The sequence below is a fragment of the Hibiscus syriacus genome, unplaced genomic scaffold, assembly GCF_006381635.1.
Source record: "Hibiscus syriacus cultivar Baekdansim isolate YM2019G1 unplaced genomic scaffold, ASM638163v2 tig00111199_pilon, whole genome shotgun sequence".
NCBI lineage: Eukaryota > Viridiplantae > Streptophyta > Magnoliopsida > Malvales > Malvaceae > Hibiscus > Hibiscus syriacus.
The window spans coordinates 665,687-680,817 of record NW_024063015.1 but is presented as its reverse complement, the minus strand read 5'-3'; the positions used below and the strand labels follow the sequence as shown (position 1 = coordinate 680,817).

The window sequence follows — 15,131 nt, the reverse complement described above, 5'->3', positions numbered from 1 at the left end:
TCATGCTCAAATAACTAATAATAATTTTAATCTATCTTTTTAGTATTTATTAAATATATTGTTTTTATATTCTAATAATATTATATTTATTTTTTGAAAATATTTTTCATTCACTATTAATAAAATGAAAATATTTTTTTCATTGTTATTATATTTATGAATACATTGTTTATCAATACTTTAATATTAATATATTTACATTTTTATTATTCTATTCTTAAAAAGCTAATTATTCAAAAATATGATTAAAGTGTTATGATTAGAATTTTATGTATTAAATAAATAAAATTTAAAAATATTATTAGGAATTCTATGCCTATTAAGGACCTTCAAAAATAATGTCTGTTAAGGTTATAATTTTATATGATATTTATTATTGTTAGATATTGACTCAAATTTTAATTGGTAATTAAGTTAAATTTTATTATAATCCTAGTTGTTGAAGATTAATTTTGTTCTTTGTTCCATTAAAATTGAGAATTGATTTTTACCAATTGTTTTATTAGTCCCCTATCAAATTTATTTGTGCATATTTCTTTGATTATATCAAATGATTTAAACTTTAATTATAAATTTTATAGATATCGCATTAAATTATTATTATTAAATGTATACTCATTTGAATAAAAAAAATGTAAAACTTAAGGATAATCAAATATGGAATGGGACATTTTTAAAAAAAAAAGTCATAATAACACAAAAACAAAGGGGAAAAAAAGTCATATGAGATGACAAGTTTGACCCCAATCTAAAAAATAAATAAAATAAATAGGAATAAGAAATGAGAAAAGCCAACTCATACAAGACCATTTAAAAAGACAACCCATACCATTAAACTTTTAGGTAATTTTCCTTTTTTGAACCATTATGCATTTAGGTCATGATCACATGATATGTCATGTAGTAATGCTACTTTTTTTATTAAAAAAATGCATAGTTGGTATGTTGCATTCACTGTTTCCATGCCCATATATTGGTAGGGAGCTCATAAATTGATTAAGAGTAGATTAATCGATCGGAATGAATTAATTTGATTAATTATTTGGGGTTTGTAATAACAAACAATTAATTATAAATATATATTTATTTTTTTGAAATTATAAAATATATTTTTTAATGTATTAGATCCCCGTTTAATTCATTTTCATGTTCAGTTATGATCAATTTACACTCATTCAATCAAAATTTATACAAAAATTAGTTTGTCTAGCTATGGAATTTGGGCTTGTTTGATGTGGGCTTGAATTTGGGGATTGGTTTAAATATGAGCCCATTATTTTTTTATGGCTGAATAATGTTTGAATTTGATAGTTGTCCTTCTATGTCGATTTTTTAATCTATTGTCTTTGTACGAACCAATATCTTAGTGACTAAGGAATTTATTGTTATTTTTTAAGACCTTGAACTCGAGTACTACGTATGAAGGGATATAAACGTTTATTGTCAAATGATTACATTGTATTCACCCCAAATTAATAAAAAAAAAAATGAGTTCATCTATGTCTTTGCATATGAACCAGAGGATCCTAACATTATATGAAAAAAAAGGTCTTTTTAATAAATTTGATGTTCGAGTTTCAACATAGTTTACAGCTAAGGAAACAAAAAAGAAGACTTCGCAGCTATTTAAATGAGACCTTTGGAGGGAATTTCCAATCAGTAAAAGAATCATACAAAGGTAAACCATCTACAGAGAAGTTCCCTTCCCCATAAAAGAATTAAGGAACCCCCCCCCCCAACCCACCAAAAAAAAAAGTGTTTGGTATTACAGTTGCAAAAGTGGTCATCCAACCATATTTCTTAGGTGTCAAACAAATTTGCCACCTTCAAACTAATTCCATTAGGAAGGGATCACCTTCCGCCATTATTCTTATTAGCTTTATGAATTCCTCTTCACTCGACACCTTCCATGGATGAACTGCCGGTGCTTGTGCCGAATAATGTGTTGAAGAAGAATTAGTTGAAGGTAGATCTTGCTTATACACCATTGTACTCAGCACCGAATCGAAGTTCCCGGGTGAATCCATTGACACAAAGAACATGGGTACAGCAACCTTTTGATGGATATCTAATTGCCCGACCTGGTTAACGAGATCAACAAAGTCAGCCACAAAGTGCCGAGGAACGTAGAATATCTCCGAACTGCAAATTATTAGGCTCTGCTCATTCTTCACAACTTCTTTATAGTTTACTTGGAAGTGAACTGGCATTGTACTAACAACTTTGTTGACCATGTCTGCTTGCTTTGAATACCAATCCGAATTTTCTTTGGTTGTCGTGGTTGACCAAGACATGGGTACCTAAATCACATCAAATTGAGAAGAAAAATAATGACTCATTAGTTACTCATGATCAGCAATTTTATAACAACTGCTTCCTTCATTAAATGGAAAATCTATTGCAATTCACAAATACCTACCAGAATAATATATAATCATTTATAAATGGTTCAAAGAAACAGATGAAACCCAGAGTCCTAGGGACAAAAATTACTAATAAAATTCTGTTTTAAATATTTAAAGGAGCATATCAAGAGTAGGCACCAAAGAAATAAAATGCTCACCGAGAAGGCTTACGTACCTTATCTGTAATCCATAGCTTAGCCTTGTCTGCCTGTAGTAGATTCCAGTAATTAAGCACGGTATCATCTTCAACAAATAAAAAGCCGTCCGCACTAGGGAACTGATTAAATATCTTGGGCATCTGCCTGTAAAATATGTTATGAGATAATTAGTAAACATGACAGACACCTGGTAAAACAGGTATGGCCTCACTTATGAGATAAGTTTCCATGATTATCAACTATTAATTGACCATCTAACAACAATTTGCTGCCTTTAGGAAGGCTTATTTCAGAAGAAAGGAACACACAAACAACCTAATTGACTTAATGCCAAACCTAACTTACATGTCAACATAATAGGAAAAGAAATGGCAATTATGGTGTAATTTATATTGGAAAAATCCATTTGCACTATAAGATAATTCCTTCAACGAGATGATTAATTATTTAGACAATTAATTTATTCTGAAAATAAAATGGATGTGCACTATTTCCCCCCTCCAAGGTTGTGCTCAAGAGGGAGGTTTAAACAGCAATAAAGAAAATTCTTAATCGAAAATTAATCACGAATCTACAGCCTTTGATTGAAAGAGATGTTTCCCCACAATTCTTCCTACAAGGCAAAAACCTCACTGAAGTCAGTGAGAAGAGAGAGCCTAGGTATGAAGCAGCAACAAAAGGCAGAGATACTAAAAAAAAGAGTGGCTCGAGAAGAAAGGAACAAGTTGTCGAGGATGATGAATAAAATCAGAAAAGAGGACAATATTTGATATTTTAAAATATCTAATGATACTATCTAGAACCAGCAAATCAAAAGGTTCCAAAACCCAGTTTCAAACCCTGTGCTGTATCTACTTTATGCAAGGATTCATTAAAATACAACTTTTGCTGCTTAAGGCTAACAAAAGCCCTTTGCAAAAATAGCCGAGTCAAATACAACTCACAAAGTATATCTAGTATATTTTGAGTTAATAGCTTGATTTAATGGTTGAACAAAAGAATAAACCATGCCTGGATATTGGAACAGCTAATCAAACAGGGGTAGCCCCCATTGGAGAAAAAATCTAATACCAGAAACATTCCAAGCACCTATAACCTATGTGTAAATGATTCCATCATGAAATTCTCATGAAAGCCTCTTAGCATCATGCTTCTCCCAACCAATGTTCAAATTTGTATGTTCCTTTCAATAGTTCACTCATTTTTTTTATCTTATTTTGAGTTCAAATAAAATGATTACGAGTTGCTTTATACAACACGTCACCCTTCATAACCTAATATAGTAGAATCTGCTATTGTCTAGTTCTTAATTTCACTACCTCAAATTTTATAAAATAATTTAAAGCATGAGGATTAACATAAAATCGAAGGTTAAGATCATGAATGCCCTGCTAAGGATGAAAAAGAAATAAGGCAAATCTTCACTCTAATTGCTCAATGGAAAAGCTACCAGGTAAACCGTAAACCAAAATGTCACTTTATTCTCTTAAGAAAATTTCAAAAGAGAAGAAAGTAAATAAATTAAAAATCAAAGTTCTAAGCAAGATGCACCATAGACAAATAAAATGATAAACTAAAAGCATAATGTCTTAGTTAAGGAAATGATTCTTACTTGTAAAGGTGATCTAATTGTCCTTCTTCAACAGCAAGATCTGAATTCTTCTTTGCAGACAAAATAACCACAGTTTTAAATATCCGCCCATAAAGCAATCTCCACTCCAAGGCAGTACGTTCCACAGGACCATTGCAGAACATGATAAGTACAACATTTCCGAAATTCTTCCTCCAACGAATCAAATTCCCAATCTCAGAACTAACTGTTCCCGTTTCTTCCACCGCTAGATGGACAGATGGCAGTCTCTGAGGGATAAATTCTTTTCGATCCCCATGACCGATAGTTGCCCGTGGTCGGTCCAATTCTAATGTCATCAACCTTGGCTGCTGATAACCTACAGCAAGCAAGTCTTGAAGCCAAGCAGCAGTAAACTTGAGGTCCTGCACAGTCCAAAACCCCTCCTCTGCCATAGCATAACTCAATTCCAATATCTTCTCAAACAACCTATGCTTATTTGATCTCCATGACACCAGGAATTTGATCAAACGACCTACATTCAGATGAAGATCCTTCTCATCAGAAAAGGGGTATGCCTCGATTCTGTCATACCGATGAACCGTAGGTGGATACACAGCTACATAACCACCAATCTCCCACAAAAGCCTCTGCCCCCAATAACCCCTCAATACATCTGAAGCCATTGTGCTAACAGAAACAGGGAGCATCAAGGCCCAAAATGCTGATGAATGGTAAATTGTATTAAATGAATTCACCGGCACCATCATTCCTTGCGGCAGTGCCACTTTGGGCGCATGCTCATCAAACCTAATATCAAAGGCTTCCAATCCCGACTTCCTAGTAAAATAAAACACCGAATCAACATCCGGTAACCCATTCGAAATTCCTTGCTGTATAAACTGTTTCCCACCAAAAACCTCAGTGTAAAACTCCTCATGTCCAATTTCACCTACATTCTCTAATGGTAACCCCCTAGGCCAAACCGACCGTTGCCCGAAATGAATATAAGGGTTGACTATTTTCCTATCAGGGTTATCATGCTTATACTGCAATATAACTTCTTGCCTGGCTCCTTCCCCCACCAATTCTACATCAAAATGCTTCCGTATATCATTATCAATCACTTCACCCCGATCATCGGCATCAAAGATCTTTTTAGCACCATGTTGAATCGCAAACAAATAGCCAACACTTTTTCTAACATAAGAATCATAAGGCAAATGATCCACAACACGGAAACCCAAACTAGCCTGCGTATCTAAGGACAAAAAAATCGCACCTTTTAAGCTCCAGTCTCTGGGAGTCCTCGAATTCCCAATTGCCAAAACCTGCCACCCTTTAATCTTCACCATCTTTTGCAACGCATCGGACGGGTAACTCGAAACGGAGACAACTATCCACTGCTCCGATCTGAAATTAGCGTACGGAGAAGTCTTGTCAGTAATGGGTTTGACCGAATTCCAGTTGATTTGAGGGAGAGATATGGAATCCATGGCGCGTTGGGTCCGTGATTGGAGGCAAATGAAGGAAGCCGTGTCGGTGGAACTGTAGAGGAAGAAAACGGCGGCCACGGTGGAGATTAGGACAAAGATTGATATGATTCTGTAGAAATTCTCGGAAACCCATATGGAAAAATCGAGGTTTTTGGACTCAGAGAACCTGTTGGGTTGAGTTGTAGGGAGGGTTCTGATCTGGGAAGGCTTAGAAGATTTGGGAACTGCACGATCTTGGACCAACATTTGATCTTTTTGCTTACGGAATTTACAAAGCTAAAATCAGGGTAGATCTTAACTTGTGATCCTCAGCTGCACTCATTCAGCTTGACTCTACACTTTATGTTGAGTAAATGAAACAGAATTGATGGACAATCTTTCTTGTGGTTGCCGACAAGTGAAGGGAAGAGAGGTGGTGGGTTTGGGCATGCTTTAATGTAAAATTTGTATGTAAAGCAACTGCTAGTAGGTTGGACTTTGGTGGGTCGTTGTACTGTCGTCTTCTGGATTTTTTTTTTTTTTTTTTTTTTGCTTTTGTTTTCCAAGTATACAAGTTTATTTCACTTTGTGTTTCTCGTGGCTTTTTTTGTTTTATGGTTGGACTAGGATGATTGAGCACTTGTGCTTAAGAACTGGCCGGGGAGTGGTCGACAGTGAATTTAGAAGCTCATAAATGCTACTACTAATCGGCATCTACTTTAAAACAATTATGCTTTCGAATTTGACAAAGGTTCTTTCTTAACTGCTTTCTAATCATCAATATTATATATATTTTATAGATATAATTATTTAAATTCAGATCTTATAATAAAAATAATATCGTTGTATTGTTAAGAGGTTTGGATAAATTCAAATATAATATTTTTATTTAAAATTTTAAAAAAAAAATCATAAAATGTTCTATTAGGAAGCTGATAAAATAAAATATCAACACAATTTTATATTAAGGGGACTAAATCATATAATTAGATGTTGTCTATAATGTTGCAACTACCCTTTTTTTTAATTTGTTCTGAGTTGGCAAAGGATCGAGATTTGTCTCTGATGACGTCGATGGCTTGTCTAACTCTAATTTTAGGTTTATGATTATGAATTGGTTGGTATTTATTGCGCCTTATTTAACTTTCGGTTAAATTTTCTGATTATAAGTGTGAAATCAGGTAATCATTCAGGTTTCAGTTAGATCAAGTTGAATTCATGTCAAATCAATTCGGGTTATTTTCATATTGATTTTGATATCATATTCAATTCGGGTTCGAATCAGGTTAATTTCAATTCTGATCAATGTCAGTTCATGTCAAAACGGTTAAGGTCTGAATCAATTAAATTTCAAGTTAATTCAGGTTTGGATGGACTTCATGTCAGATCTCACTCAGATCGGGTCGCATCATTGACAGACAAAATTCATGTCGATTCTTACCAGGTACGGATTGACTTTAAGTTGGGTCATTTTGGGTTTTTTTTTGCCTTTCATGACGACGAACTGTAATTTGTAATTGCATATGATTTGGAATAAATTAGAAAAAATATAAATAATTATGAGTCAATTTTAATAATAATATAATTTTAAGGACTAAATTGAACAAACATGAAATTGAAAAAAATTAAACAACACGAATGGATGAGGGATCAAATCTAAATAATAATAAAAAAGAAGTTGAAATTAATATAAAAATAGACTAAATTGCGTCCAATTAAAAAGTTGGTGAACAAAAGTTTATAGGATTTTGAGATTATTATATAATTTATAGAATTTGAAATTAAGTTTATTATGTGATTTCTAGGGTTTGAAGTAAATTACAAAAATATAAATAAGCATGGGTTAATTTTAGATACAAATATAATTTTAAGGATTAAATTGAATAAATATAAAATTTCAATTTAAAATTTAAATAAATTACACAACATATAAGGATTAAATCCAAATAATTGTAAAATATGAAACTGAAATTAATAAAAAATGAACTGAATTATTCATTTCAAAAGTTAAGGAAAAATTAAAACAATTGTAATACATATATTATATATATATATATATACATATATAATATGTATGATGAATGTTATGATAATATGATGATGCATGTATGTATGTATGTATATGTATAATGTTATACTTATAGTTATATAAGTATATAAGTATACATATAATGTATATAAGTATACATTATAGTTATAATATGTAAATATATAATATATATAAGTGTGTGTGTATATATATATATATATTATAAGTATATAATGTATACCTATACGATATATTTATAAGTATGATGTAAGTGTATAGTTATAAGTATACATATATTTAGAATGTATATATTATACTTATAAGTATATATAGGTTTTTGTGTGTATATATATATATAAGTATACATTATACTTATAAGTATATAAAAAAGTTTATATATATAAGTATACATTACCCTTAAAGAAGATTTGTATGTTATTTCTCCTCTTTCATGCAATGATAAACATTTTCGTATAAGGTGTGTTGTCCACGTTTTAAACTTCATAGTTCAAAAAGGTTTGAACGTAATTGATTATTCTATTATTAAGTTATGAGAAATCGTTAAATTTATTGATTCTTCTTATTCTCCACTTTGCGTCTTTGAATTAGTTGTTAAAGATTGTGATTCTTCTTTTCATGGTAAATTATTACTAGATGTTCATACTCGATGAAATTCTACTTACTCAAAGATTCATAGGGCACTTGATGCTAAATTAGCCGTTAACTTATTATGAATAGGGAAAATGACTTGGATATGATTACTGAATATAAATGGGAAATTGTTCAAACAAACTATGATTTTCTTGAGCCATTTTATGAAATGACTACTCTACTATCTAGATCTAAGTATTCCACCTCTAACTTGTATTTGGCTAATGTTGTTGCATTGAAAAGTTGTTGTGTGATATTCAAAATGATTCTTATCAAGGTATTTCTGCAGTTGTAGGAGATGTGCTTGAATTATATGAGAAATATTATTCTGATCACTCATTGATTTTGTTCGTTGCTGGCTTGCTTGATCCTCGATATAAATTACAACTTTTGAAGGAGTTGTACAATATTCTTTATTTAGAGGACAAGGTTCAACGAAGGGTAAGTGCCATATATAATGAGTTTGTTAATTTATATATATGGTATTCAAAATCTGCACTTTCAGGCTCTTCTTCTTTTATCCAAAGTAACACATCTCTATAGACAAGAGTGTCAAATACTTTCAATCGGCATCGAACATTTTAAAAATATGATCTATTTCAAGTCAATTTTCGTAAATTTAACTATTTTAATTTAATTATTATGTTTTCAAAAGTATACTTATTTCATTTTATTTTATTTTTCATAATTTTGATGTCAATTTAATTGCTTCAAAAACTGGAAAATCAAATGTTGACTCCTACATTAATTTGCCTCTTGTTCCCTGTAATAAAGAAGTTGAGTTTGACATTTTGGAGCATTGGAAAATCATAAAGTGCTTCTTTTACGGTACTCTCTCTCATGGCGAGAGATATATTGGCCATTTCAATTACTTTAATCACTTCTGAATCTTCCTTTAGCATGGGGGTCAAATTTTGAACAAGTTAAGAGAGAAACTCTTACATAAAAATATTGAGATTTTTGTAACAACTCAAAATTAGTTGTATGATTTTGAACTGGAAGAAAGAGATGAAGAATATCTTACAGTGGTTAATGATGTTAGAACCAAACCATAAATAAATATGAAAAACTAACCAAGATCTAATCATGTCAAACTATCAAGAATAAAATAAATACTATATTTGCGGAAGTGTACCTAAATCCATTGTTGAAGATTACTTAGAAGGTTGTGATCTTGAAGATTGTCTTTCGGTTGTTATCTTCCAAGAATATAGAATTCCCTTTAGTATAAACTCTTTAACGGAGAAAAGAGAAAATACGAGATATATATTTCTTAGGGACCATAAGCCCTTTATATAACTGATTTAAGAATCAATTATTGTATGTACTTATAAATCTGTCTCTCGTCAAATTATAAATACAACTTTAATAATAGCTACACTTTTATTTCCATGACCCTTCTAATACCTTATGACTTTATAACATAACTGGTCACTTAATTTATGTCATATTTTATGATAACAATATACATTATAAATATGTGCCCATAATTATGAATTTTAATCTAACAATCTTCCACTTGAGCAACATATGTTTCCTGATAAATGTATAACCTTATGAGCTCAAAATTTGTTATCATGTAATATGTGTTCTATAAAAATCTCGTCCATCAACTGTATCCATATAGGATCAAAGCGGCCTTTGACATTTCTATCATGACTTGACCCATCAATGGTCATGCATACAAATACAATGAAATGACATAGATCAATCATGGAACGTAGCATGGAAATTACATGTAATGTGAACCACACATGTTTATTTCCAACTTAGTCATCTTTAAACATTAGTGAGATCAAATTTTACCAAAACCAGAGTGAATAAACCAAAACAAACTTTATTTTCGTAGAAAATAACTTTAAAATAAATATCCTTAAACTGAAGTTATGTTTATAATAAACGAACATTAAAATTACAAACTCCCACTAAAATCGAATATCCTTAATTGATATTACACCCACATGAGTAGTGTTCTCATGAAAGACCTTGGGTGACAGACAATTCTTTAGTAAGCGCGCAGTTATGAGTTTGTACCAACATGCTCTATAAACACATAATCACTTTGAATTTTCTTTAAGAACCAAAAACATGTATATGGAAAAAAGGACTGCAACTTAGTTGTCACAAAATAACTCAAGTGATTTTTCTTATCAATCTATAATTAATTGTTCATGTGACAAAATTTTGCATCCATATTCTAATAAGTCAAAGTCCATAAACCTAATGATCTCTTTCTTACTAGACCTTCGATATGTGAGCGTGTAACATTTTTGTTCTTAAACATGTTGTATGAATCAATTTGGCTGCTATCAAATGATCCATACCCAAAATTACTTAAATATCTGCTTAATATCCTAAAATCATACGCTATGTCTGAATTCTTATAAAAATGAGTATACATTAAATTCTTTTGTTATTTTGAAGCATAAGAAACCTTTAACATTTTCTTAGTTTCAAAATCATCCTTAGGGCCTTAATCAAAACTAAACTTGGTTCCTTTAGTAATAAGGGGCATTATTTGGTTTAATCCCACTAAACTTATAAAATATATAGTTATCAACCAAATTCATCTCAAAACCAAATGAGATAATCAATTGGTGAAGTTTGTTATACAATTAATGAGAGTAATACTTGAACTTATAAATGGATTTCCTTAATTTGCATATTATTAATTTTGTATCATTAGATACAATTTTCTAATTGCACCGTATAAAATATTTCATCAATATTACCATTGAGAAACACAATTTTGAAATCCAACTTATGTAACTCAAAATCAAATATGAGCAACAAGTATCATAATTATCCTAAAGAGTCTTTCAACGAAACCAAAGAGAAAGTCTACAAAATTAATGTCTCCTTTTTTATTATATCCTTTATATACAGGACATGTCTTATCAACATCACCATTTGCATCCATCTTGATTATGAATACTCATTTATAACTAATTAACTTTGCACCTTCAAGTAATGGGATAAGTCCTCAAACTTTATTATTTTGTATAAAACTTATACTCTTCTTACTTGACATTAATCCACTTTTGAGAGCCATAACCTTTATAACATGACGAAAGTTGATTAGATCATCTTTCATCGTTTTACTATCATCCTTATTTCTTGTAGAAACATAATAATCTAAAATAATATTTCTCTCATCTCGTGGATCTTCCTAATGACACTTGTTCTTTGAGATTGTTAAGTTTGATCTTCCGTAACAATTTCTTTTCTTAATTAGAGAATTGTTCAAAAATAATCTTATTGAGATTCTAGACTCACTTTTGATTAACGACATGTATGAACACATGGATATTATCAAAAGTGATCATAGGAATTGTGTTATAATCCAATTCCTCCTCAAAATTAATTCCTTAAACCTTATTTCTCCCCCTAAACTCAACATCCTAAAAGATAATATTATAGATCTCACCTTAAAAATATTTTTAATTATGAGATCATAAAACTTATAACCCGGACCTCTCAAAATAACCAAAATAGTTGCTTACTATTTTAAAATTTAAGTTCTCGTCATATATCCCAACATAACTTAAAAGAGAACAACAATTTGTAACATATTGTTGTCTCTTTTAAGTTGAACCCTTAACAACTACATTTTGATTTTTTTGCCCTTATCTTTATATGCAGTTTCAAGTGAGTACTTTTAGACTTATTATGCTTCAGCCTTTCTTCCTCTTGTATACAATGAAAAATTGGATCATTTAGAGTTCATTTCTCCCTTTGAGTTTATTAAACTCTATAGGAAGTGATACTAAATTCATAAGAACAAGTGATTCTTCAGAAAAAAATTCAATCTTTAAGTGTCTTAAGTCTTGAAGCAATATGAAATATATCCATAATGTACTCCCTCATATTTCCTTTATCCTTATATTTTATAGACATCAAAGAAGTCAAAAAAATGATGTCATTTAAAACTTATTATTTCAGAAAAATATTTATGAATTTCATCAAGGAAACTATTAGCCTGAGTAATATTTTCAGATTATGTGTCCCTAAAGGCTTCTAAAATACATATTCCATCATAGCCAGAGATCAAAAATAAAATTCATGATCAAATTGAATTATATAATCCATAACAGTCAAAAACCAAAATTGAATTTTCTAATCACATCACCATTTCCGAAGTAACACATAATAAGATTTTCTAAATGACATTATTAGAAATCGTAAACCTAAATATTTGATTATTCCAAGAATTTCTTAATCATGGATTAAAACAAAACATGTTACAAGAATAAAATTCTTCTAAATGGAAGAAAATACACATGGAACATAAATTTATTTTTATATCAAAGAATTTAATAATTATTAACATAAAACCTTAGAACCCAAACATGATTGCAAACTAAATTGTCCACTGCTTTTAATATTTAAAATTAAATTGCACGTAATCTTTTATCACCTCACCAAAAAAATTAAAAGCATTTTTGAATAACTAATATATCACAAAATAGAATTCATAATAATAAAACAATCTATTAGGATTTGTTGTAGCTAATAAATGTCACGATATAAAAAGGAACCAAAAAATAATAATAAACGATTGAAACTTGCAATTCAATTGTTCGTCGTTAAACTGCAATTTCAATGTCCCTTAACAACTATATAATCACATTGCAATCATAGCAACGATAAACTGAATAATATTTAAGACCCCAAATTCGATAACAACAGCGAGAGGGCTATCACATATAAAATCATCAAATGATTAATAAAATCGAATACTAAAATTTTATAATATCAAGAAATTATATGAATTAATCTAAAAGAAATAAATTCATTCTCAATGATTCAACACGATCTGACGATGATACCACTTGTTAGAACCAAACCATAAATAAATATTAAAAACTAACCAAGATCTAATCATGTCAAACCATCAAGAATAAAATAAATACTAGATTTGTGGAAGCGTATATGAATCTATTGTTGAAGATTACCTAGAAGGTTGTGATCTTGAAGATTGTCTTCCGGTTGTGATCTTTCAAGAAGATAGAATTTCCTTGAGTATAAACTCTTTGAAGGGATAAAAAAAATACGGTATATCTATTTCTTGAGGATCATAAACCCTTTATATAAATGATTTAAGAATCAATTATTGTATGTACTTATAACTTTGTCCTTCGTCGAATTATAAATACAACTTTAATAGTATCTACACTTTTATTTCCATGACACTTCTAATACCTTATGACTTTATAACATAACTGATTACTTAATTTATGTCATATTTTATAATAACAACATACATTATAAATATGTACCCATAATTGTGGATTTTAATCCAACAAATGATTCTTCCTTTAAAGGTAAATATTTGATTTTGTTTTATTTTTATTGTGTTTATTTCATTTAAATTGTTTATTAATGATTTTTGTTTTGTTTTTATAGGGTGTTTTTACACTTACAGCAAGAACATTTAAATGAGTTTGAGAATAATTCTTTCTTAATTTTTCTCTTTTATGATAACTTCTTTATTGCGTTTATTTCATATTTTTCATTCATATTTAAAATAATTTATTAAGGATTACTTTTTACTTTAGTAGTGTGTCTTATAGCAAGCATATTAATGAAATAATTGTAGTCTAAAGGTTTGGTAAAGTCAGAAATATTTGACACTGTTGGCTTTACCATTGCTTGGATTAGTATGAATGTTGTACGAACTGGTCTGAATGCTAACTAGAATTCATCTGAATGTTGATTGAACTAGGTCTAATGATAAATTGATGCTTGTTAGCTTATTGTTGCCTTGTAAATTGTTGTTGTTGGTCTCATTGAACAGAATTGTTGTAAATCCTTATCTAATTAGTTACCCATAGTTAAATTATGCTAGGGTCATTTTGGCTTTTAAAGTTGAAAAGTTGCCCATAATTTAATCATGTTGGCAGCATTTAGATCTTTTGAAATAAACAAAAGCTCGATAAAGAAATTTCTGGTAGCAAATTCAGACTTTCAACTTTGTAAAACTTATGCTATAAGATCCGATAACTTAGATTTTAACATAAATTTATTTACTACATTTAATTGTAATTGTGGTGTTTTAAGTTGTAATAAATTTAATTTGTATACTTTATACATTTTATTAGTTTCAATATTTATAAAGTTATTAAATTTTTAATCTCATATCCTAATATCATCATAACTAGAATCATGTTTAATATATTTAAGTTATTAATTATTACATAAAAACAATTCATGAATCATTTAATAAATATAATTATTTTTTAATATTATGATCATAATAAATATAGAAGGTAAACTTAGTAAAATAAAATAAATTTAGTAATATAATGATCAGAATTACTAATTTATTTTACATTTATTATTAACTTTATCAATTCTAAGCCATTCATTTAATAATTTTTTTAAATATATTTATGGATTACAATTTATAAACATAAAAAGTAAATACATTAATTTAATTATCATAGTTAATCATGTACTTTAAATTGTGAAGATGTATTATGTCACATTATACTCCCAGCATAACACTTTATCAGTGCCACAGATAGTAAAGTGGCTGCTAAACTCCCAGTATGCCTTATTGTAATTCTAACCTCAAAAGAAAGTGAAGTCCACAAGTCCATGCAACAGATGTAATCAACCATTGAAGGTAAATAACAAAAGAATGAAAAGAAGGAAAGCCATAATAACATGGAATACATCAAGACTCTTCACTGGTCAATGATCAAACATTACATTTAAACATAGGATAGTAAGCACCAAAACAACATGTTACAAGCAAATATATTCAGTGTGTCTCGGTAATCCTTGAGCATCAAACATCACATAAACAAAAATAGATTAACCATCAGAGAAGCATCATAT

General features: G+C 29.6%; 1 protein-coding gene across 1 annotated transcript; it reads right to left on the bottom strand.

Moving 5' to 3' along the window:
- Positions 1-1,600: 1,600 nt before the first annotated feature.
- On the bottom strand, positions 1,601-6,070 carry LOC120155632 (probable glycosyltransferase STELLO2). The gene is made up of 3 exons (XM_039167139.1): positions 4,176-6,070; positions 2,581-2,707; positions 1,601-2,300 (listed from the first exon to the last, which is right to left on the bottom strand). Exons 1-3 carry the CDS (start codon positions 5,873-5,875, stop codon positions 1,827-1,829), a joined length of 2,301 nt encoding a protein of 766 aa, XP_039023070.1. The 5' UTR covers positions 5,876-6,070; the 3' UTR covers positions 1,601-1,826.
- Between the last annotated feature and the right edge of the window lie 9,061 nt (positions 6,071-15,131).

Excerpts from the sequence above, each read along its gene's own strand:
- LOC120155632 (XM_039167139.1), bottom strand. The coding sequence starts at position 5,875 with ATGTTGGTCCAAGATCGTGCAGTTCCCAAATCTTCTAAGCCTTCCCAG. Across the intron at positions 2,708-4,175 it reads CAATTAGATCACCTTTACAA|GCAGATGCCCAAGATATTTA; the intron begins GTAAGAATCATT and ends CATATTTTACAG. Across the intron at positions 2,301-2,580 it reads AGCTATGGATTACAGATAAG|GTACCCATGTCTTGGTCAAC; the intron begins GTACGTAAGCCT and ends GATGTGATTTAG.